Source organism: Drosophila persimilis, unplaced genomic scaffold (assembly GCF_003286085.1).
Source record: "Drosophila persimilis strain 14011-0111.01,24,50 unplaced genomic scaffold, DperRS2 tig00000124-arrow-pilon, whole genome shotgun sequence".
NCBI classification, from domain to species: Eukaryota; Metazoa; Arthropoda; class Insecta; order Diptera; family Drosophilidae; genus Drosophila; species Drosophila persimilis.
In genome coordinates, this window is record NW_020825294.1 from 11,575,846 (window position 1) to 11,600,178 (window position 24,333).

Below are 24,333 nucleotides of genomic sequence, written 5' to 3' on the forward strand. Positions count from 1 at the left end.
GCGGGGACTATATATTCGGTCGTAGACAGAAAAAGGCCGATGTGTTGCGCACTCTAACCAAATCGGATGTCATTCGCTTCCTATTCGATACCGATTGGCGCGAACTGTCTATTCATGTCATAGGACACCAACCGTCAGATACAGTAGACGAAGAGGAAGACGACGTCGAAGACGAAGGGGAGGACGAAGACGAATACGAATACGAAGAGGAGGACGATGTCAAAGAGGAAGGGGAGGACGAAGACGAATACGAATACGAAGAGGAGGACGATGTCGAAGAGGAAGACGATGTCGAATACGAAGTGGAATACGAACACGAATTAGAAGTCATGAACAGTGCCATTGCCGAATTCAGAAGTGGTCTCGAGATTTACCCCAAGCGCTCTGTAGAACCATGTGCTGAAGGAAACTAGACGTACCGCAGCCGTCGCCGATTTTCTATGGAAGAATTAAGATTTGCAGAACAAAGATTTGCATACAACCCAGTCAAATCCATCTACGGATGAATTTCTAAGTTTAAATAAGTATTCATTTTAGAAGTATATTCCCATACATTTATCATTAACTTCACATATGGATATAGATGAATTTCTAAGTTTAGTTCAATATTAATATTACAAGAAAATTACAAGAATATAATCATCATCTTCACATATGGATATAGACTTGCGAAATGTCGTATCTGTCTGATCGTCTTACAAATCTTACATAGATGTGTTTCCCGTCGACAAGATCCTGAAATCAGGGAAGCTGACAGCTGCAAACGGCGGTGACCAGTAAGTGTGGGTTAGTCTGCTGAGCTCTGACAACATGTTCCTTTAAATGTAATTTGTAATTTTGATCAACTAAATGTATAATAAATCTCCTACGCCACAAACAAAGAAGACGTGTTTCAGTCCGTGGCAGAAGAGGCGAACGGCAAGTTCTTATCACGACTGGGCTTATAGCTACAAACATAGCTTTAGAAGGGCTTCTCCTCGATCGCAGTCGAAGTCAATCGGAGGCAGATCTGTCCATACATTGAGATTTTAGCATATGATTGTCATTTGAAATCAGATCAGTTGTGAATCGACAGCAAAGTCATCAGGTGCAAAGGAAAAACTCGCTCGCCAGGGGATACGAAGACCATAACATAGAATTAAGGCAGGAAGTTTGTATCGCGGATCTGTGCAATCCTCGATAATTTCCCCCAGTTGTAAGTGGCAGCCGATGACAACAACGAAATGAAAGACAAAATACACTCTTCAGGTAAAGATGAAAGTGGTTTCTGAAGTGCTTGCTGAAAATGATCAGTTATTGAAAATTAATCAAACGTTGTGGCAATTTCCAGGTAAAGGTCGGGGGAATAAAGCCGTTTGAAGTTACCTGTGTATTGATATCTTAGCTGTTCTTTCGCGCTCTATCGTTCGTGCTCGGCTTAGCAGCAGCCCCGAGATTCTCTAAAACTCTCTTTCTTTAGTCAGTCTTGAGCTGATCGTCATCATTAACGCCTTAATTTCTATTGTCTTGATCTGATCTTGCCTCTGCATACGATCTTGCAGTTACAGACATTCGAATCGCGCTCTATATATGCATCCACCTACACAACAACTTTCTATTGTTTTCGGCCACTACCACTGCCGCGTAATATATAAACTTCATAAAGTACATACTTGTATATTGTTACGAACCTTTGTTTTCTTCGGGGCAAGGCCGGCTAGCCAGTCATCCCAGGGCTGGGTACTTCCCAAGCCCTCAGGTCGCACAATATACCAACTAATTGAACATCTCGAACAAATTGAAACAACAAAAGTAACCGACAAAAAAAGAAAACTGCAAACGGACTCTACTCGACAATCAATATTACAGTAACTTCCCTCAACACAGACTTGGACAAGGTCGAGGTGTCGATGTTTTTACCCCCGACGCACCCACCCTACCTGAGATCTGAATAACAACGTTTTGGATCTCCCTGCTATGTGCAGCAGCCTTACCCTCTCGTTGCTGTGGCTCCTCTTCGCCCCATATGAAACGCTTAGCAATTCATTTTCTTCGTTATAATTTTCACTTCAATTTCTACACTTTCTACACACTGCTACACTAAGCCTGCCACTACGGGCGGTTAATAAATAAATAGCTAAATCGAAATAATTAATATAATAAATATAAATAAGTTGCATATAGATATAATATGGGCAGACTTAAATTAGGGGATTAACATATACATATAAATGGAGACGTCTAACAAAAATAAATAATGGGCAACGCGCTACGTGACAAGGTTTGTGTCTACGAGCCCAGCAAAAAGCAAGCCAGGATGGCGGAGCTGTGACCTATTCCCTGCGGATTGGCCAACAAAAAAAATAAATTTGGGGTTTCTTTACTCCCTCCTTTGGAGCGGACTCACTCTTATGCTTCTTGGGTCTCTTTCCCGTCCCGCTAGTCCTGGTTCCTGGTCTCTCACTGATCTGGATCCCCTGGAATCACAGATTTATTTATCTTTTTTTTCAGGGTGATGTCCACAAAAAAAATCACAAAATCACTATGTCCGGCGCGCATGCTCCTCCGTTGCGGGAATTTTTTTCTCTGAACCCCCTCTTGGCTTAGCTGCTCTGTTTAATGCTCCCGGACCGCTGATCCCCATCGCTCTCTTCTCAAGGGCATGGCCTGATTCGGACTGCTGGCGGCTTTCTTTCTTTGGGGTGTGGGTGAGTTGGCTTCGGGACTCCGTTATGGGATGACATCGGAAATCTTCTCTCATAACGGCTCCGGAGAGCGCGCGGAAGTCTCACTCTCCAGGACCAGGCGCCGCCACTCTTGCTAACCTTTTCCCCTTAAATTTTGGCCTTTCCACTATGTTCGAACTTCTTTCCTCCTCACCGCTTCTATGGGGTATCACCTATCGATATCTTCGCATGCAACAATATGTATATTACGAAACAACATCGACTTCTTATGAACTTAAATCCAAGAGCAAGTGAAAAAGCTCATTAGCTTAATACTTTCTCTAATTTTTTTGCAGTTAGTCAGTTTGAAAAGTCTATTATGGTCTGACATACGGTTATATGAATGAAAAAAGCATGCCCAAATTGTGAATAAAAGAAATAAATGTTTGAGTGAACACATAGCTATACCAAAGACAATATAAATAGATAAATAGACTAGTTATGTTGTCTTTGGTTGTACGCAGCTTTATTTCGACTTGTGTAGGCGTAAGTAGTAGGTGGGCATGGTACTCGTATTTGCTATTGCAGCGACTTGACGTACTTGGGGCACAAGCATTTCTTGTTCTTCTTCTTTGTGGGTACTGCTGCCGGTGCAGTGGACTCTTCTGTTTCATCGATGTGCTCACGGTAATGTTCGGGATTGGCCTTCTCGCTGCACTTGATGGCCATGAACTCGAAGAAGTCAATGTTGCGAATATGGTAGTAGAACTGGTCCCTGAACTGGAAGTAATTTGGATACACCTTGTGCTTCAGCATGGCCAGGTAGAGGGTCAGGCGCTGCTGCTCTGATAAGTTGCGCCGCTGCTGTTCCTGATGATGGTTCGCCCAGCTGCGCTTGCTGATCTCCTGCTGCACCAATTGACGCAGACGCGGATGAAGATGGAACAGAACCGACCTGAAAATAAAGGCAATAAAAACTGAACAAGGTTTTGGCTTCTCTGCAGCACTCACTCGTTGAAACGATGCCGCAGCTTTCTGAACTTGATCCGGTCAAAGGGATTGATGAAGTGATGAATCCGATCCGAGTTGGCCAGCTGTGTAGGTAGCTCTACAAAGATCCTAAAAACCATATTCTTAGAAACAATTCCATGCGCTGCTCAATACGTACTTGGCATTTAAAACCATAGGAAATTCAATTGGTTGGGGCCCTGTCTTATAGAGTGGAAAACGTGGAAATTTAACCATATCACTGTCATAAAAATCAAAATCGTTTTTCATGCGATTGTTTATCGACATTAGCTCATTCACATCGATGAAGTAGTTGCCAGCACAGAAGTTGTACTTGCCCAGGGGAGGAATCGATCTAACCAGCTCAAAGCCTGCAAAGGACCTGGTAAGAAGTTGATATGGACGGATGATGGATGGTGTGATTATTTACCCTTTCTTTTACACTCCGTTGAGGAAGATTCTAGGAAGTAGACGGTCCTCCACTTGGGACAGAAGCAGTTGATGAACTTGGTCAGTATTTCGACCCAATTGCGAAATGTTGTCGACAGATTTTTGTTAAAGTCCACCTGTAGCGTGATATCCTCACTGAGGGAAAGACCGTTGGTAGTTGGGTGAATTGGTCGAACATTCTACAGTTGCCGCTTACCGAACGACCAGAGCATTTTCGTCGCATCCAAACTTACGCAACCGGGTCGTGACAACGGCTTGCTTCTCGCTGACAGTTATCCGAACGTTGATGCCTTCTATATCCACCATGGCGCTCTCGAAAGGCGGTGGCGGTGGCCGTTGCGTGGACCCCCCACCACTGATAGAAGCATGATTTCTCCTCTTCATCCACTCATCTGAGTCCGCCTCGGAAGATTGGCTTGCTTGAAAAGTAGGCAATTTATGTTCTGCATCATCAACAACGGTGGATACCTCTTTGTCCTCAGCTGGATTCAGCTCTTCGATCTGTGGCGCCTTGTACAACCGAATCTTAAGGTTGTCACACATCAACACCTCCGTCTCAATCTTCAGATCCACGTCCGTGAGGTGTGTGAAGGTGAAGTGGATGCCGGCATAGAGCTGGTGCTGAATGAAATAACTATCCGGGACGTAGGTTATGAAGCTCATGTCACAGATGATGACCTCCTCTCCCTCCTCTTCAACAAGATATTCACGTATACTCATTTTCCTTGGCACCTCTGTTGCTATGCTCTGAAGGCTACCCCGAGAGCTCGCTGACGTCTGACCAACTGGTCCGAAAGGATCAGCCTCCGCAATATTGATATACAGGGGTTTGGGGGGGACACCAACCTCTTTGGTAGTCCTACGTACTAGTGCGCGATGCGAGCTACTGGAACTTATCTCGGCATCTATCTCGTCCACCAAGACGCCCGGATCCCAGCCCTCAATAGTGCCAGTCCTGATGATCGTGCCGTCTCTGTGGTAGCATCTCGTTTCCTCTTTCGTCCATATAACCTTGACACCATCATTCCGCATCGAATACGACTCATTGGCATAGTAGTCGTGCCATTCGGTGTTCTTGAAGGGCTTCCCGCACCAGATCTTCCCGTCCGTCTGCACGTGTACAACACTGCCCATCGAGGTGATCAGCTTCAGATGCTTGTAGCTGAGGTTGTACAAGCCCATGATGAACTTGAGATATTTGAGCTCAAAGTCAATGCTGGCGAACAGAACTGCCGCCTGCTTGGACTTGGCCAGTCGCTGCTTGCGGGCTGCGGAAGATTCCTTGGAGGTGTTGCTTTGAACTGAGGGGCGAGAGAGGCTATCGGCGCCGCCCGAGGAACGAACATTCTGCGAAGATCTTACATCGCGACTTTTTCTCTTCTTGATTTCGTTGGAAAGGGGTTGGTAACTGCTGTAGGTGGATTGGGTGGAGCATGCATTGATGAACTCGGTTGCTGCTTCCTCCTCCTCCTCGACCTCCGCTTCGGTATAGCTAAACAGATGATACACCTCTCCATTGTATCGCATTATCAGTACAGTGGAGCTGTTGTTGTAGTAGACAATGACGCAGCCGTATGGGGTACAGACTCGACGGCTCTCGTCCAGCTTGTTCTCCTGAATGGACCACACGTGCTCGGCATGCGTGTCATGGCAGTAGGTGCTCAGTCCGTTTGGGTAGTTTACCACAGCCTTGGCACACTCCTTGTCCGAGAGCAGAACTCTTAGGCTGATTCCGTTTTTCGACTCAACGCGAATATTTCCATCCGTGGTACCCACACTTTTGGCAGAGCCCTTGAAGTGCACATGATGGCCGTCGACGTTCAGCGAGAGGCACTTGTTCATCTGCCGGAAATTCCACTTTTCCTCGTACAGCGTGATCCGGCCTTCCTCGAAGAAGTACGTGGAGGTCTTGGACTTGATCTTCTGCTGTGTGTCGTCTAGGTTGTAGCCCTTGAGCATGGGATGATTGGGTCCCAGTCCAATGTAGGGTATGTTTGTTCCCCCACTCCCAGTCAAATTGAACTTCGCCTGCAGGCTAGTCTTGGACTGGCGCAGACTTTTTGTACTCCTCGTACTTTCTAAATTAGCTGCGATCGCTGGTGTGTGTTCCTCCTTCTCCTTGTCTTTTATCTGCGCCTTCAGCGACTGCGGCCGAACAAATACATGTGGATCGATGCTGAGACGCTGACCCCCCTTGCACTTAATTATCATTGGCTCGTTCTCAAGGCCGTGCATTGTGGCAATGCTATGAGCCATAGCCAAGTTCTCGTTCTGCTCCATGGCCTCATCGAACATCTGGGGGGTCACCAGATCATTTAGGAACTGCTCCATCTCAAAGAGGGTAAAGTCCCTGAAGCACAGGCGGGTGGGGAGCACAGTCTGTTTCTGCTGCTCGAAGACCTCGTTGAGAGCCCGCCTGAAGGTGTAGAGCTTCACACTGGGGAAAACCTCCTCCACGGTGATGTCATCGTAGTCGTTGACCAGCTCTATGATGCGCTGCGTCACCGCATCGTCCGTGAGATAGAGCTGGGCGTACTTGGGAAGGAAGATGGGCTCCAACTCACCGTTGTAGGGTGAGTACGGAAGGGATTCGGTGATGTAGCCACTGGTGAAGTAGCGTCGCATCACGTTGTACTCGAGACAGCCGTGGTAGACATTGGTCATTAACGACTGGTCCATGTAGGAGAGAATGCTGCTTAGCAGAGAATTTCCCTGTTCGACAAACAGTCGTTCGTTCTTGGACAGCTTCACAATGCTCTTAAAGGCATTCGCATAGACCTTGACTTTGTCAAGCATCCGTGTCTGCGCAGCAGAAGTGGGATTTGCCAGCAGTAGGACCTCCATCTCGGTCATCAGCTCCCTGGGATTGCCAAATATGCTCATTAGGGACTCTACGTATAGATATATGGTCCCAACGTCAGCCCTGGCTGCTGGCATCTGAGACTTCAGGTAGTGCCCCTGAATGCTGAGCGACTCGGCCATGTGGAAACTATCCAGCATGTTGGCGTCCGGGCTCATCTTCACATTGATCTCCTGGTAGGGCGCTAGGTAGTACGATACGTACTGTTCCCGCAGCGTCTCCAAATCGTACACGAACCAGCTCAGCTGATTGAAGATGTCGTCCGTGAACTTAGTCGCCAGGCAGGCGGACATCTGGGGTAGCTGTTGCTGGAATATGCCCACGCGCTTGGTGGCCGTCCTCTTGCGCAGCGAATGAATGTCTTTTTGGATGTTTTCAATGGTGTCCTGTAGATACCGCTCCCGGCGCGGACGCGGCACCAGCAGATCGTAAGCGCACTCCTCGGGTAGGAAGTGGATTATTGCTCGAACTGGCTGATGGTTGGCCAGCAGGGACTTGTAGAAATCATTGTCGAAGTGGCCAATGACCAGGATCATGATTTTCGTCGTCAGGGGGTTATCATTGATATACTACAGAGAACAGCAGGTAGAGCAGTGATTTATAGAAAAGGTTTAGAAAAGTCACAATAGTATAGGGAGCAACAAATCCCTTAGTATCCACTCTTTAACTATTTCAAATAGTATCCCGTAGAATTGGACCTTGAGATCTTGGGATTTCTACAGATGGACTGGACGGACGTGGCTCAGCAGGAATAAATAAGTTGCTGCCTAGTATTCGCCTTTTAATTACATACTATTTACGACTTCCTAAAACTGTTGCACATAATTTAACCAACTCGCTTACCATGCGCTTGGACAGCGGCTTCCCTTTGCCAACTTTATGGTGGTCCTTGGCCGTGACAGACACGCACTCAATTTTCTCCATTTTCGGCATTTCGCTAGATCCCTTTTCGGCCTTGGATTTGGTTGTCTTCCTGGAAGCAGTGGCATTGGTGCGCATGGTATCTAATGTATTCTTCGTTCTGGATGCTCGCTCCTTGTTGGGGTCGGTCGAGATATTTTTCAGCTCGGCCGGAGAGTTCTTCTGCCAATATTCATAAAGATTAAAGTGCAGCTCCTGGTCGATATTCCTGCTTATATTTTCGTACTCGGCCACGCTCTCTCGTATTCGTTGCATGGTAATGCTGACGGGATCCGTGGACATTAGCTCGTTTGCTCCTACTAGAAATTTGTGGTGACTGTCGGGCCTGCTGATGGTCCACTTACATATCCACTTACCCGTCCTCTTGGAATACGCCTTTGAGATACGCAAGTCCTGCTGCTGGATGGCCAACTGCACCTCATTTTCTACATCTATAACGAAAAGAGATCGGCGCAGACCGCACTTGATTCGTCTTATAAACTCGTCTCGAAGCGCACTCAGCCCATTGTCGTAGAAGTTAACGCAGTAGATATGATAGGCGTGATCACTCACGGATGGCCTGTTTCCTCGTCGGCTGCTCCGATCCGTGTTCATTGTGTATTACAAAATATATATTTTTGCTACTATATATAAATAATGGATTTTATTATTTTTATTTTATTACAAATATTACACAAATCTCCCAGCGAGCTATTCAAATTTTCAAAGACAACTAAAATTTAGGAAGCCATCAAATATCTTCAAACAATATTAACGCTCTGTCAAACTTAAACCCTTATACAACCCTAGGTGTCAAATGGGATATCAAAAGGAAGGGCAGAACCAAATTACATCCTCACAGAGGGTACTATAATATTAATAAGTATTAATATTAAATCCCGAGTTATCTGTTTATTTAAATCATAATCGCACGAAACTAGTTTAAACGGCACTATTTGTAAATTTGTAAATATTTTAGTAAAAAATTACCTTATGGCTCCGCTGCACGAAATGACAACGCGTTATTTATCGATTTAATAAATGGTTTTTTATTTAATTTATATAGATGCCAATACTAGATCTAAATGTTATGATGCTTACAGGCTAAATGGCCGCTTCTATGTACAAATGAAAGTCGTATAAACTAATTCTACTTAATGGTAATTATCTCGTTTTGGACTGTACAAGCAGGAGATTCGGTTAAAACGAATGAAAAGAAGTACAAACTTAAAGCCTCTTTTAAAACATAAAATAAATAAATGAGAGCGAGTGTGAAGAATAACTGGGATAAATAAGCGAAATAAATACAAATCAGATTGCGGATTTCGAAATGCAGTCACTGGCAATAAAAGTTCTAAGTAAGTTTAGTTGAGATATGTACTATTCATATGAATATCCAAAGCTAATCCTAGGCTAGGCTAACTTATATGGCAGTGATAGGCTATAAAACTCGTAATTGATCACAATACATTTGGAAAAAGTTTTGGTGTGTCGTCAACAGGAACCAGAAACGCCCCGGACGGCGGCCGGATAGTTCTTCAGCTACGTATCATCGCTGGACACGAGGCACTCGCTGAGCAGGACGTTACGCAGATCGTCCATATCGATCCAGTCGCGCTTCTCGTTGCGTATGGACACGTTTCGGATGCAGCCCTTGAAGTTCTCCCTCGACAGCAGCGATCCGCTGGGAGCAACATCTGAAAGGCCAGAGATATAAGTATTTTTGCTTGATTTTCCCATAGAGCATATGTTTGTTCCTATACCTGGCAGCCCGCCTATGTAGAGGGGAGAACGGGTTTGCACCTTGCCCGCGTTCCGTGGGTTTCCAGCACTGATGACGGCTGGCAGCTGATCGATTCGAAGGACAATCTGCTCGCCATCGTAGAGAGCCGAAATGTTATGCCACTTGTTGTCGCACAGGGCATACTTCCCAGGCAATGCCGACTCCAGACGCAGGGGCACTCCATCCCCCAGATCGCAAGAGAAAACGATCTGCAAAATGACAAAGAGATACAATTTAGATGTAATCACGGAACACACTGGATATTCTTCTACATTGCCGTTGTGAAGCTCCAACGATAGAGCTGGGAATCCACTTGGCTCGGACACACTCAGCAATATTCCCGATAACTCCGACGTTCGAAATTCTGTTTCTAGGTCCAGATATTTTCCCACATGAAAGTTTTTCTCTGTCAAAATGAAACAATTGTTAGGACACCAAGATCTCTGTACATTGCTGTACATAACAGGTATAACTCACTATATATGGCATAGGCATCGCCGGGGAAGTAGCTGCCCCTTTCGACGGTGGGAAAGCACTGCCCCACATTCGAGTGCTTGCCGGGACGGGCCAGGTCCTGGGTGCTATTGTTGATGGTAACTCGTCGCAAGCAGCCCTTAAAAGGCTCCAGTCGCATGTAGAGCTCCGATGCCACCTTTACTGGGGCCTGGGGCAGGCCGCCGACCAGCAGCAGCTGCGAGGCCCCAATCTTTTTCGGCAACTTCATTTGGGCGGAGGTCTTCTGGTCCGTTCGGCCGATCTCCACCGACATCGTGACCTTCCGCTCATGACAGCTGACAGTAACCCGGTGCCACTCGCCATCGTTGAGCTTCGCGGTGAGCTGGAGCTCCTCGCGACGACGACCCCGCACGACCAGGACAAGCTGTCCGTCTTTGAGCAGAAGTACCACGTAGTGCTTGGGCTTCTCCTTGCTTCCAGGGGATAGGTAGAGCATGCCGTTGGGATAGAAGGAGCGGAAGTCGAAGCTCAGGCGGAAGTTGCGCTGCCAGAAGCGACGCTCGGGCAGCTTCAGCTGCGAATAGCTGTAAATCTCGTCTCCGAACTTGAACGCATTCGGCTCGTAGGAGTAGCTGCCGATCTGCAAGAAAGAGCCCGAATTAGTCCCGGGACCTACTTAATCTATCGAGGAACTCAACTCACCCCGACGACTTTGTGTTAGTTTCTGAGCTCTAAGCGTAGCGATCTCCCAGAGAGAACACTCCGAGAGATTGGATTGGATTGGGTTAAGAATAAAAACTTTGCCATGATTTTTGTTCGGTTTTTTTTGTTATAAAAATGTTTTATTTGAAACGTGATTTAAAAATGATGTGATAACAATCAAATGTCCGTGTTGTGGTCGCGAAGTAGGTAAGCAAGTGTTAATCGTATCATACATTTATGAAAGCAAAAACGTACACAAAGCGTTGATATGAGTGGTGTGAATCTTAAGGACTAGACTGAGCTCGGAGCCGTACTTATCGTGTAGCAAAAAAGTCATATGAAATATTTACAAAAAATATATGTCGTAAAAAAGATGATTATTAACTATGATTATAGCGCTTTTTTGTGTTAGCCGAGGACCCGATGCGCCCAGGAGCTTGAACCAATCCTCTTCCGGACTTAACGCTAGCCCAGTTGTCCTCCATAAACATGAACACACATGAACAAACATGATGGCCCGTCTATCTTTTCGTTGCGCTTTTACTTTCATGATCATGATTACGTAGGACAACTTTCCAGCTATGACTGAGCTCATGTTATATGTATCTTTGATGATGTTTATATAAAGGTTATATTAATCCACATGTAGACCACATATAGTAGCTTTGTTTGGTTAGCTTTTTGTTTTGTTTTGTGTGTTTGTGTTTAATGTTTAGGCGAAATTAGTATACAAATGAGCTTTCTTAAGGCGCAGCGCTTGAAGCTTTTAGCGTAGCAGCTTTGACATAATTGCTTAGCAACTAAAATCCTATAAGAACAAAGAGAAACGTTTGAGTTTGAGTTTAAGATAGAGTTAGGCAGCCACAATTTGCATGCAGGGTTGCGGATGGGGATGGACAGTTACAGTCGCAGTCCCATCCAAGTCTCTTCTCCCCAATTTCCTCACCAATTTCCCATACCAAGCCAAAAAAGAAGGAAACAGCCTTAGCAACTCACCCGCTTGCAGCCCTCCGGCGTGGCCGTGAAACTCTTCCCGATCATCGGTTCCGTCTTGAGAAACACGTCGTAGAGTCCACCCTTGAGACTGCCCATCAGGGGACCATTGCGTCCGATCTGGACATTGGAAAAGGTCAGAGCATCGTTGAAGTTCACGGTCCGGTTGTTGAAAACAACGTCCCGAATGGCTCCTTCTAGGTTGACGAAGGTGGGCGCCAGCGGCGTAAAGCTCTCGTGCGGGGGAGCTCCGCCGATGTAGAGACCTCCCGCCTCCCGGGGGAGACTAATGACCGTTGGATTGCCGCTCAGGCTGCGCACATCCTGCAGCTCATCGTCCACCATTAGCTCCAGCCGGCGACCAGTTTTTATCATGTTGATCACGTGCAGTTCACCATCATTCAGCTGACTGATATTGGAAGACAGCTTGACAAAGCTGCGGCCAGAGTTGACCCAGACGTGCAACTGCCCATCCACCAGGCTCATTGAGTAGTTGCCCTTGATGTCCTTGTCATCGTAGTCGGCCAGAACCTCGGGCGGATAGGCGGAGAGGAGCAAGAGACAGTCCGGTTGTAGGGTGCGGAAGACCAGGGCAGTATTCGAGCGCTTCCTCAGCGACTGCGAAGGTAGCTCTAGATACCCGTTCCCCGAGAACCCAGCTCTGAAAGGTGGATCCGAAAAGAAGTGTTTTAGCAAAACATATATAGGAGTTCAAGTTTGTTACTCACTTTGTGATCATGTCCTTGCAGGAAGGCTCTACGCCGAAGTAGCTGGAGCTCTCTAGGGGATCGTACGTCTCTCCGTTCACCTGAACATCCGTCATACAGCCAAGGAAGGGATTATCAGCGCCTGGAGCTTTCGTCGTGCCTGATGTGAAGCCTATGAGTAAACAAAAAGATAACGTTAGAGAACGTTAGGAAGAAACCTTCAAAGGCCCAAAGGATCAGCTTATAATCCTTACCTGGCGGCACTCCACCCAAATAATAGACAGCCTTCGACAAATCTGGTAGCAAATGTGCGTTCACGGGCAGTGTAGGTGCTCCGGAGATGGGACGATCGTTGTTCACGCGGAGCATGCCGTTCTCTGTGCTTCGTTTGGCCGAGAACTCGCGGGCGGCCTCAATTTTAATCCACTGACCCACATTGTACTTCTTGGTGGTGTTGATCTCCAGCTTGGACTCGTCGCCGTAGTCAATGCGGAACATGATGCGACCACGGCTCAATGTTACCGACACCGAGCGATTCTGGGGAAACAAAAAGCGTCAAGTGAGTTAGCAACTAGTGGTGTCATTTGGTGACTTACATTCTTGTCATCAACCGCCAGGAAGAGCAACGCATTCTCGTCCAGAGTACGGAAGGTCATCTGCACAGAGAACAGATTCTTGCGATATGGCCGGGGACGGGTCTTCATTAGCTGCGCATAGCCCAGACCGTTAAAGTGACGTGCCGTCGATGAGGCGGAGGATTCGCGGGCACCGATCATGGAACCACCGCACCGCCCCTCGCTGTCCACAAAGTTCCACAGTCCCAGCGGCTTGTTGTCCACCTCTACATGGTGCACGACCACATTGAGGCCAGGCGTCAGCTGCAGATCCTTCGAGGCGAGGGCACCAAGGGATATGCGATCGTTTCGCGACTGATAGAAGCGCGTGTGCTCCGTGTCTGTAGAGCCAGTGATGGTGACCGGACTGCTGGGTGTCAGCACCCCATAGTTATTCATCCGTCGCACCAACAAGCTGCCCAGATTGAGCGTCCGATTGGCCTCCACATGGTACCAGGCATCGTCGTACTTGGGATCCCGCGTCTGCACCACCATGGGATGGGTGACAGTCGCCGTGGTCCCCCCCAGATTCCAAACAAGGCGCACCCGTCGCTTGTACAACTCCAGGGTGATGTGGCGTCCCTCACTACCCTCCACTTGGATCAGGGGCGAGCTCTCGATGTGGTTCGCCAACGCGAAGCTAAGGCGCAAATTGTTCGAGGTACTCAGGCCATACGATGAGGGCAGATAAGAGCGGATGCACTTAGGACCCAGTGACTCCAGGGAGACATCGATCTGTAAATGGAAGGAACAATGTATAATACTCTGAATACCCGTCCGATTTCCCCACTCACCGCTTGGGCTGCATGTCTCGCCTTGGCTATCTGGTCCCTGAGCTGCTGCAACTGCTTGGCCATGCTATTGTTCCAGGACTCGAACACTTGCTGCTCCTTTGCCGCCTGCTGCTCTAGATAGCTGAGCGACACGTTGGCCAGTCGGAGATTGGTCTTGGTCAGCGATATGTTCTCCTGAGCCATGCCGAGCTTGATGTCCCAGTCGGGCTCGAGCTTGGTGAAGGATTTGCGCATATTCTGAAGCGATTCCTCCGTCTCCTTAGCCTTTCGAAGTTCGGCCCGCATCTGCTCGCCGGTTCTCCTGGCCAGATCCAGGCTCTCCTTGGCATGACGACGGGCCGAACTGTCGGTGAGGGTCTGCAACTGGCTAGAAATGTTGTTGGTGCGTAGCCCTGACTCGAAGATGGTGGCCTTGATGCCCTCCACCTGCTCCTGCTGCTGATGCAGCTTCTCTTTGAGCACGTTGGACTTGTGCATCTGCTTAAGTGCCTCCTGCTGCAGCTGCCTGGAGCGGTGCAACGAGTGCTTGGCTCGCTCGATCATGGAGCTGCCATCGCTGGGATACAGCGTTCTCTGGGCATCGTATACCCGTTCCTTGGCAAGGATAGAGCCTTGACGAGCATCATTGATCGCCTTGGTTATGTTGCTATGCGCCGAGCTGGCCAGCATGGCAATGCGTGCACCATTCCTCGTGGGCTGGAACTGCCGAGCATACTCATTCGACCTCTCCAGCAAACGATCTGCATGTTTCTCCGCCTTTGGCAGCCAGTGCTTGCGCACCTCCCGCTGCTGCTCGGACTTGACGCCGAGGGTGGCATTCAGGAGAACAGTCGCACCGTCCAGCTGGTTCAGTTGTTCGCTCAGCAGAGACTGCCGCTCGAGAGTGAGTCTCGCCAGCTCTTCTCCCTGGTCGAGATAGCTCTGGTTGAGATACTTTCCAATCAGCTGGTCCAGGTCATTCAGCTCGTGATGCGCCTCGGCCGTATGGCCATTCAGGTTGCGCACATGCTCCACTATGTCCTCCGCCTCGCTCTCCACCTCCAGGGTGCGATCTAGCTGTAGTCGCAAGTCCACCACACGATGGTTGGTCTGGTTCAGATCTCGCCAGAGCATCTCCAGCCGACCCCGCTCGTCGAAAGCGGCATCCGAGGCGTTGCCCGAGACGTAGAAATGACGCCAGGCACAATCGTTCGTGCTGCGGATGCCCTGAATTCCCTGATGGTGCTCCTGGATAGCCTGCAGATAGAATCGGGCCTGCTTTAGGGCTGTCGGCAGACTGAGGTGCTGGGCACTCTTCCCGTAGCTCCTCAAATCGAGCAGTGTCTGAAGTATCTCTGCCCGTACCAGGCCCACATCCTGTTGCTGCACCGAAGCGTCATCCTGCATGGCCTTGAGAGCGAACTCCCTCTTTCCGATCGTGGACAGCGCCTTGCGCGACTGGAACTTCATATTTTCAGCATGGGCATCCAGCTTGACGACGCCAGCGGTATCATAGTCCTGCAGCAGTTTCCTGGCCTGGCTGAAGTCCTGCTGCCGCCCTCGCCAGGTGTCGTAGGCTCGTTCGTAATCGGACAACTTGAGGTACGGCGCAGGTATTCCGGTCAGGTCCATGTTGTGGAGCCCGCGACGCAGCTTATGGCCCACCAACTCCACATAGTCCAGGAGTAATAGAGTACAATTGTCGCAAACTGTAGAAAAATGCTCAATTAAAATATATTTACGAAGGAAGGCTAGCTTAGAACTTAGAGCTTAGAAGCTAGAACTATTTACGTAAGACAGTAACTAATGAAAACATAGCAAACAATATTACGCAAAAAGTCCAATGATCAAAAAACAGCTGTTTAGGGACAACAAAAGCAAACCAAATAAAAGAACGATTTATGAGCGTATGACATTAAATTTGCTAACTAACTTATGGCCGTATGACATTACTTTTGGCTAACTTTGTAACTGCAATCATTGCAGAAGAGCATGCTGTGAGAGCGAGAGAAATACGATTACAGAGATGGTCGACTGTTACATTTTAGGTTCAATTTTGTTGCTGTAACACAAGTAGTCACAAATAGTGCTTCTGTTCTTCGACTGAAGGCCGGAAGAATTGATTGGAGGCGGGTTTTAGCACCATTTAGTGTTTTGTCACATGTATATACTACTAGTTTACTCGTATATATTGCATTTGAGGACAAAAGGCGTTTCATATTAATGTCACAAGGATATTATTGCATCTTTGTTGAATTTGAATCACAACGTATCACAACTAAGGTAAAGAAGCTTTCAAAATGATTTCATTTTGGATCATGATTCAATTATCCGGAGATCCCTCTGCTGGAGCACTCATCTAGTTTGAGGAGACGACTCACCTCTGCATCCATTGTCCACCACATGATGTCGTTCCGCCAGACACTTGCTGCACTTGAGGCCTGTGACACCCTCCCGACAATAGCACTGACCCGTCTCCGAGTCGCAGCCCTCGGTTCGGATTCCGTCCGTATTGCAGTTGCAGGCCTGGCAGCTGCTGTTGGGATACAGCGTGGGATTGCCGAAGTAGCCGGGATGGCAGCGCTCGCACAGCCTCCCCGTGTAACCGGGCTTGCACACACAACTCACTTCGCCATCCCAGACATTGCAGCCGCGAGCAAAGTTGCGATTGGTTTCGGGGCACGGACAGGCCTGGCAGCCGTGCGGGGAGTTCGGGTCGCCGTAGAAGCCCTCGGCGCATTGCTGGCAATGATCTCCTCCACTGTTCGCGCGACAGTTCTGAATGTCGATGGGGTTGCAAATAAGATATTGGAACAAGAATAATTTTATTTATCCATCTTTTACCTGACAGACACCCGACTCCTTGTCACAATCGCTGCTGCGTCCATTGCAATGGCAGGGAGCTGCCCGTCCAATCAGGTCCTCAATGAAGACACTATCCACATCGCTGGTGTTGCGCCAGCGATAGAATGATCGTCCAGGGTCCTGGCAGGAGAGACCATCAAAGCGCTTGGGACACTTACAGCGCTCCACACCCTTGGCAATCAAGTTGGTAGAGCCCTCCACAAAGATGGCCGCATCCATGTGGACATTCTGAAGGCTAAGAAAAAAAAAGAAGAAGAATTAAATATGTATCCCATGAGATGCTGGATCCCAGGACTTACACAACTTCCTGAAAATCTGCAAAGGCAAACGCTCGGATGAAAATGTGGCGAATGTTTTGAAGTGCAGCCATGAGAGTTCCCCGATCCACGGCCTGATTATTGTGGTGATACTTCCAAAGGGATTCGTGGAGCGGCACGCGATGCGTCACATTCAGGGAGTACTCGAACTCCTCATACTCGTAGAAGTCCAACAGGAGCTTGGAATGGGCGTGCAGCTGCACCAGCGGGTACTGAGCTAGGATCTGTCTCTCCAGCGGAGTGTGGGCTCCCTCGGTGATGAGGGAGAAGTACAGATAGCCACCGTAGCTGCTAGTGCGATCCCCATAGAACTGAGGCGGCAGCTGGAAGTACAGCGGATGGTAGAACTGCCCATAGGCACCAATGGAGACATTGCCTGTCGATCGCGGCACCAGGCTAAGGTCGTTCATGCGCTGTATCTCCGCATCTTCGCGATGGAAAACTGTACCCTCCATCTGGACCACCACAATGTACTCGTACTCTCCGCTCGGCACGTGCTGGGGACGTATCTGCTGGACACTGAGGTTCCGGGACTCGGGCATGCGTATGTGGCCCCAGGATAGGTCGCTCTGCTGGCACTCACCGGAACGACCGAAGCAGAAGCACCGGGTGCACCCCTCCGGATTGAGGGCGGACAACCCGAAAGTGCTCTGCATGCAGGTGTCACACTTGAGACCCACCACGAGACTCTTGCACGGACACTGGCCATTCGAGTCGCAGGCAATCAAGCCATCCGAGCGGGTGAAAGAGCCGTCCGCATTGCAGCCGCAGCGCCTGCACTCCGGATAGCCAAAGTAGCCCGCGGCACAGGATTCGCAGCTCCTGCCCGCATAGCCCTCTCGGCACTGGCACTGTCCGTCTCCCGGAGCGCACTGCTGGCCAATGGAGCCAATGTGATCGCACTCGCACTCCCGACAGCCCAGACGCGCCTGCCAGCCCCAGGTGCCGGGCACGCACTGCCCACAACCCAATCCGCGGGTGAACTTGGGGCAAATGCAGCGTCCGTTGTGAGAGTCGCATACCTGACCCTCCGCCGTGCAAGCCGAGCAGCGCTGGCAGCCCTCGGTGCTGAATCCGAAGAAGCCCTCGGTGCATTCATTGCAGTGCTGGCCACCCACTCCGATCTTGCAGTCGCACTGACCCGTCCACGGATTGCACTCGTCACCCCGGGATCCGTGAGGGTCGCAGAGGCAGTCGTGACAGCCCACGCCTTGCGTGAGGTTCCAGTGGCCCGCCCGGCACTTGTCGCAGCGTCTGCCCGTCACGTTGGCCAGACAGGCGCACTGTCCCGATCGCTTATCACAGGCCGTTGACAAGGAGCCCACGCTGCTGCAGTGGCATTCTGAAAGAAAAGAGAGGGAAAAGAAGATCAGTACGAGTCTTTGGGGGATCCAAAATATAGAATACATCTAGGACGCAAGGCTCTACTCCCCATTGGTGCTGTTACTCAAAGTACGAGTCAGCTCCAATAAATCCAATTTCTCCAGCTTTCCACTGCTTGGGTTACTGGGCCACAAGCACCATTGCACCATTGTCAGTGGCAGCCAACTAACTGCACCTAAACAGCAACCAACTGCTGCCCCAGACCAACCAGACGACCCACCATCCCGGAGCCCGCAGCCCGCAGCCCGTATCCACCAGGCAGTCATCCAGCCAGTTGGTTTGTGGGTTGCGCGTAGGCAGCACCTCGAAGCCCGCCCACATGTACGTATGCATAGAGTTTCCTATTCGGGCGACAAACGACAAATGCGACGACGGCCCAAGCGGACGATGGACTATGGACGATGGACACAAAAAAACTGTGGGAGACAACGACAACGGAACAAGCCAGACAAGTCTCCACTCTCTCATGTGGACAAGGAGGAGGCACATACGAAAATAAATTCATTCATAAATCCGGTAAAACCAACGCAAAACAAAAAAAACTTTATAGAAAATGTTCAAAATTGATTGCACGATCTAAAAAAAAAACTGAAAAATAGGCGAAAAATTCATACAAATTTCGGAGACCCGTGTTGGTTTTTAAAATAATGAAGTTTGAATGCTCTAATGGGATATCTTCCTATCCAATATCGTACATGGAAGTGTGAAGTGTTTTTTTACGATAGGTATACATTTTTTTGAATTCTTAAGGATCAAAATTTAAATACAATAACTATTTGTTGTTAAGTTATGTCATAAAATGGAGAAGTAAAAATGGACTTATTAAATTTAATATTTAATTAACGATTAAGCCGTTTCAAAGGTTCTCAAAGAAGTTTTTATTTCAGTCATCAGTGTGACTTCATTCAAGGCAAAGAACTCTCGAGCATCCATAGAGTATGCCAAATGGATGTACATATGAAATTATGAACAAGCATAGCACGCGACACGATGGGAGAGGTGATAGTGGTTCCACTCCGTCGCTGATGTCGCGGTCGATGGCGCTGGAGGGATGGGGAGTATGATGATGATGGGGGGAAGGAAGCTGCGCCTCGAGGCACTTGGCATGTTGCAGGGACCTGACAAGACTTGCTCCGGCTGCAGTCGCAGCCCAGCTGTCAAGTGCTCGCCGGCGTTCGGGGATTTGCATTTTCATGAATGAAAGAGTCGAGAGAGAAAGGCTACAACTTCTTCAGACAACGCGCCACCAATAAAAAGTTCAATCACCGACGCCACTCAGATGCTTCGTCTGAGCAAATGATGTCATTAAAGCGTACAATGAGAATCACGACTCTTCGCCTTCTGCACATCCACAAGTACATATAAATATATATAACTAGTCGTGGCTGGTGCTCTGCTTGGAAAAGCGTCTGTCATGCCACAGTTTGGGAGTCACTCGTACACCCACGGTCAACAGTCTGTAGCGTGGGTCTGACTCTTTTGCATTTGTCTGCTAGTCTGCTAGTCTCTCGATTTTTGGTTTATTGACAACTCCGTTTTGTTTGATTTTTTATTAATGAGCCCGTTTTGTTTGTTTTCCGTTTTCCGTTCTTTATTTTGGCTCTTCGGCTATTTTTCTCCGTCTGGTTCGTGGTCGTAGTCCGCGGTCAGAAATCCCATGTGTGGGCAGTCCTAAGAGTACTTCCGTTCGTTCAACGGTTCTCGATTTGAATGTGCGTAAAGCCTGAAGGTTTCCCTGCATTTGCATGGGCGGAAGTTGTAGTGGCTGGATTGCCTTGTGCCTCGTAGGCTGAATGTGCACTTAGATGTAAAGTTTCTGGATGGAAAGGAAGGCAATGAAGCTCTGTCGAAAGTGCAATGGTGGAGAGACTCTCGTGGAATAATCAATCGAAATCCTTCAAATTCAACCTGTCTGCTGTCTTGCTTTGATATTGGCCTTGGACCATGTCATTTCCACTGCTCAACATGGCGTATACACAATGCGACTACCAAGAGTCAACCTGACTGACATTTTCAAACGACCACAAATCAAATGCAATGCAATAAATTAACAACGAAATACTAATAGTTCTGAAAAGAAAAACCTATGAATTGACAGTTTAATTGCACAGTCGCCTGCGTTTCGGCCGGCACTAGAGAATAGGAACAAAAAACAGCAACGAATGGTAGAAATATGCTTGCATTCTCAGCTCACTTTAATTTGGAGCACGTGTTTTGTGGGCAACACAACTTTTGTTACCATCGACATGACAAAATATTGATTAAATGATTTATGTATTCGCTCACTGCGTACTCGGCCAACGCTGCGTATGCGCACTGCAGTTTGCCGCGAAAAAGCACCAACGCATGATAATCAATTATCGTAAATCTCGACTCAACAGAAGAAATACTTGTATGGAAAACGTAAAGATGAATTTAACTATGGGAAATGTCAGATACCCTGCCTGAGGGCGTATTTACAGACAACAGAAAAGTAGCAAAATTGCATTCATCGAATTATATTAAATCATTATAAATTCCAGTCATATTGTAGATCGTAGACTTATAGATAGTGTAACAACTGAAGCTGTTAGTCTCACATAGAGCATATAAATATATTTATACATTATAGTAGCGATTGCTTTTCGATATTTCCACGAGTAATCAAGCGGCAATTAAGAGTCTGTAGGCAACTGCGATAACAATCTTGTGGCAACACGCTGGCTGACAGACGGCCTAAATGAATGAATCAATGGGTGAATGAGTAAGTGAGTAAGTGAGTAAGTGAGTAAATGAATAAATGAGTGGGGCTGAGTTGAGTGATTGACTTACTGACCGGCACGGCACTGCACGAATTTATACAAACATATTGTGCATACATACAAACATACATACATGTACATAAGTTGGCATCCGAAATGTCTGAAATGATGAATACGAGCTCAAATGCCGTTGGTTCAGCATTTGGTAAGAGCGGTTATTGGCGGTTGGCTGTTGGCTCGTTAGCCGCCCACTGTTGACCCACATTTAAAGCCATTGAGCGAGAGCAGGAGAGAGTGGGAGAGGGAGCGAGAGTGGGAGTGGGAGAGGACCACCCGGCTGGAGTCTGTCTCCAAACAGCCTCACGTACTCCCGTAGCCAGCGTTCCGAATTTCGTTTTTCCTCCTCCTTTTTCTGCCTTGGTTAATTAACCCGTTTGCATAAATTTCGGCGCGGCCGGCCACCAGCGGAAGAAACAACTAAATCTTGAACCAGTTCCAGTTCGCTGCGGCTGCTCCTCCGCGTGCCTGTCGGGACGTTATTTATGCGTTCTTTGATCGAACCTGCCCCGGCACGTCATATCACTCGTAGTCGTAGTCGTCGTCCGTAGCACTGCATCTCAATTGTTTTCGTGCCCCTCGTAAATTAATGGACTATTACGCTGGCCAGGAAATTGTGTCTGACTCCTCGCCGGCTCCGTTCTGGCTCCTCCACTTACTCCTCCTAATGGCTGGGAGTATTTGAGAAAATAATAGAAAAATTAATCATAGCATTTTGTTTGCCATAATAAATGGTTCCCCAGTGTTTCGGTGTCGGTGTCGGTGTTGTTGTTGGTGTTGGATCAACGGCGCCCCGATAAGTGGCGGCGTCTCTGAAAGTGGCCACATTAAGTCCGATCTTGTATGCAATTTATACATTTCAGTGCGGATTGAGCTGACTGAGGCCTGATGAGGAAATCGTGTGGCAGATTATAGCTGCCAGCCAGAGCTTGGGGGGAGTCTAGAGAATCGAAATGGAATCTGGACTACAATCTTCATAAAGAAATATATATGTTTGTCGCACTGACTGAATGTATCACCAGCACACAGAGCCCGAACTCGACAAAATTGATTGTTTGGCTGATCAAAATCAATAACATCGTCCCACATCAGAGTACGACGAAGTACAGCGAATAGTTTTCGGGTTTTAACCAAGCTACCTCCTACTGCTATATTGTAGATTCCCATCTAAACGACTCACGTAGGCTACATTTAAGGCCATAAAAAATCATCAGAAGCTCCCGACAAAATGAAAAACATTAGAGAGCCAGAAATAAAACCACTCAAGCCACACACTTGCAAGCTGTTTGCGCAAATAATTTGCTGGCATTATGAACAGAAGACTCTTCAAATGATGTGCCGAAAGCCGATTCGTGTCTCAGACTCAAAAACTAATGTGCATACATTTGCACGCACAAAACTGTCAACAGGGAACTCCACGAAATATGGGGAAAAATAGCAAAAATGAAAATATAACACCGAAGCTGCATACACTTAAGACAATGAGGGTAGATATCCTTCATTGTACTTTTTACTATCCTTTAGAGACTTGAGAGGCTATGGAGAAAACGAAAAATCAGTGATCAATATTTGATGTAAATTATAATTTATGTAAATTCATAATTGTTGAAATATTTTCGACAAAAAATGCCAGTACCCTCTGTCAGGGTGCGACAAAATGCCGCCAACACTTCACACAAAATGAAAACTTAAAAAGCAAAAAAAAATACCTTAGTGTTCGAAATGGGGTGCGCCTGAAATTTGGCACGGAGATCGTTTTCCTAGCCATGCGAATGTGACATTTACAAAATGTTTTTCATATTCCTTAGCAGCCTAGCAGCCAATCCAATCTGTTTGGTCGGGGGTCTTGTAATTTATGTTTCCTGCCTCTGCTCTGCGAAAATGTTTCCATTTTTCGGCTTGCAATTTGCGTACAATATTTTCGTGGCCCGCTCATTAGTCAATGACAGGCAGAAAAGAGCGCGAAGTATTTTTGGCACATTTAAATGCAAATTAATGTGCCATTCATTAACGCCGGCTCCAATCCATCATGCGGGCCATACAGTTTGACAGGAATTGGAAAAGGTCACCGCGCCTCAACTGCTGTTCGATTGCCAAACCAAATCCCCAGTCGCGTGGAGGAAAACCTCATGGGGGTAATACCAAAGTTTATGGGATGGAAAATTGGGCCCGCATCGGCAGAATCGAATTTGCATATGCGGATTAAGTATGTACAGGAGGCATTTTACGGCCACACTTGCCACTTGTCTTAAGACCTCCCCATGGTCAAAGCCCCGAGAAACTGCATATCCAAGTGATTTCAACTGCCAGACGGCGGGTCTAAAAATAAAATGCCATGAAATTGTGCGAGGAAAACTGAAAGATATGCCTGTCTCTGGATATGGCCGCATAAACTATATCATTGGGGATTTGGCAAGCAGAATTATGGGCCCATAAGGATTAGGCCGTGAAGATGGATAAAAAAAAACCATTAAACATCAATGATTATGGCTTCCCGATTTCCCGATTTTCCGATTTCCCGGGGCCCGTTTTGCCCTCGCACATCGTAAATGAAGCAGGGAAGCCGGAGCTGTGGACCGGCTTCCTTCCACTGGCTGCATCTTTCTAACAACTTTCACACTCCAGATCTGCGGCTGCGTCTGCGGCTGCAGCTTCTCACGTATTTAGCCAAACTATCTCCACATGCCATAAAAACGTCAAATTGAATTTTATTTCAATTAACAAAACTATTCGACCCCCACACCACACTGGTAGAAATAAAACCAGATACCCGTCCGTGCACTCAATGAATTTTGCACGCTATCGAAAATTGTTTCGTTTTCCAGATTGCTTTTTTTGCCGACAGCAATTTCAAATTGGGCGACTGAAAACTATTCCCACCGACTGTCGTGGGGGTGGGGAGTCTGGGGAGGGAGTTCAGTGCGGCTTAAATGTTTGATAGCCGCTGCTTTTGAAATTGGAAATACATGTCGCTAATAAAGATAGGGATTGCCTTGCAGTGGTTGCAGTGGTCCGCCGCCCAGGCGAGGGTGGTTCGAGTGCGGGCCTTAAAAGTTAATTAAAAATGACCGTAAGTGCG

General features: G+C 47.7%; 2 protein-coding genes across 3 annotated transcripts in view; both read right to left on the reverse strand.

Moving 5' to 3' along the window:
- Positions 1–3,090: 3,090 nt before the first annotated feature.
- Positions 3,091–8,503, reverse strand: LOC6598090. Of its 2 annotated transcripts, none has more exons than XM_002023226.2 (7): positions 8,241–8,503; positions 7,807–8,180; positions 4,300–7,532; positions 4,084–4,238; positions 3,814–4,024; positions 3,657–3,764; positions 3,091–3,600 (listed from the first exon to the last, which is right to left on the reverse strand). In XM_002023226.2, exons 1-7 carry the CDS (start codon positions 8,476–8,478, stop codon positions 3,225–3,227), a joined length of 4,695 nt encoding a protein of 1,564 aa, XP_002023262.1. In that variant the 5' UTR covers positions 8,479–8,503; the 3' UTR covers positions 3,091–3,224. The 2 variants fall into 2 exon arrangements, with proteins under 2 accessions (XP_002023262.1, XP_026843724.1); XM_026987923.1 differs by having other exon boundaries at positions 7,807–8,183.
- A 2,983-nt stretch (positions 8,504–11,486) lies between these two features.
- LOC6598088 (laminin subunit alpha-1) overlaps positions 11,487–24,333 on the reverse strand; it is a 71,646-nt gene continuing 58,799 nt past the window's right edge. The window contains exons 5-12 of the mRNA XM_026987463.1: positions 17,056–18,415; positions 16,736–16,991; positions 16,273–16,669; positions 13,913–15,600; positions 13,101–13,853; positions 12,759–13,041; positions 12,526–12,676; positions 11,487–12,458 (exon numbers count right to left, since the gene is read on the reverse strand). Coding sequence (XP_026843264.1) covers positions 11,789–12,458; positions 12,526–12,676; positions 12,759–13,041; positions 13,101–13,853; positions 13,913–15,600; positions 16,273–16,669; positions 16,736–16,991; positions 17,056–18,415 — 5,558 coding nt within the window. The 3' untranslated portion in view covers positions 11,487–11,788. The remainder of the gene's footprint in view (positions 12,459–12,525; positions 12,677–12,758; positions 13,042–13,100; positions 13,854–13,912; positions 15,601–16,272; positions 16,670–16,735; positions 16,992–17,055; positions 18,416–24,333) is intronic.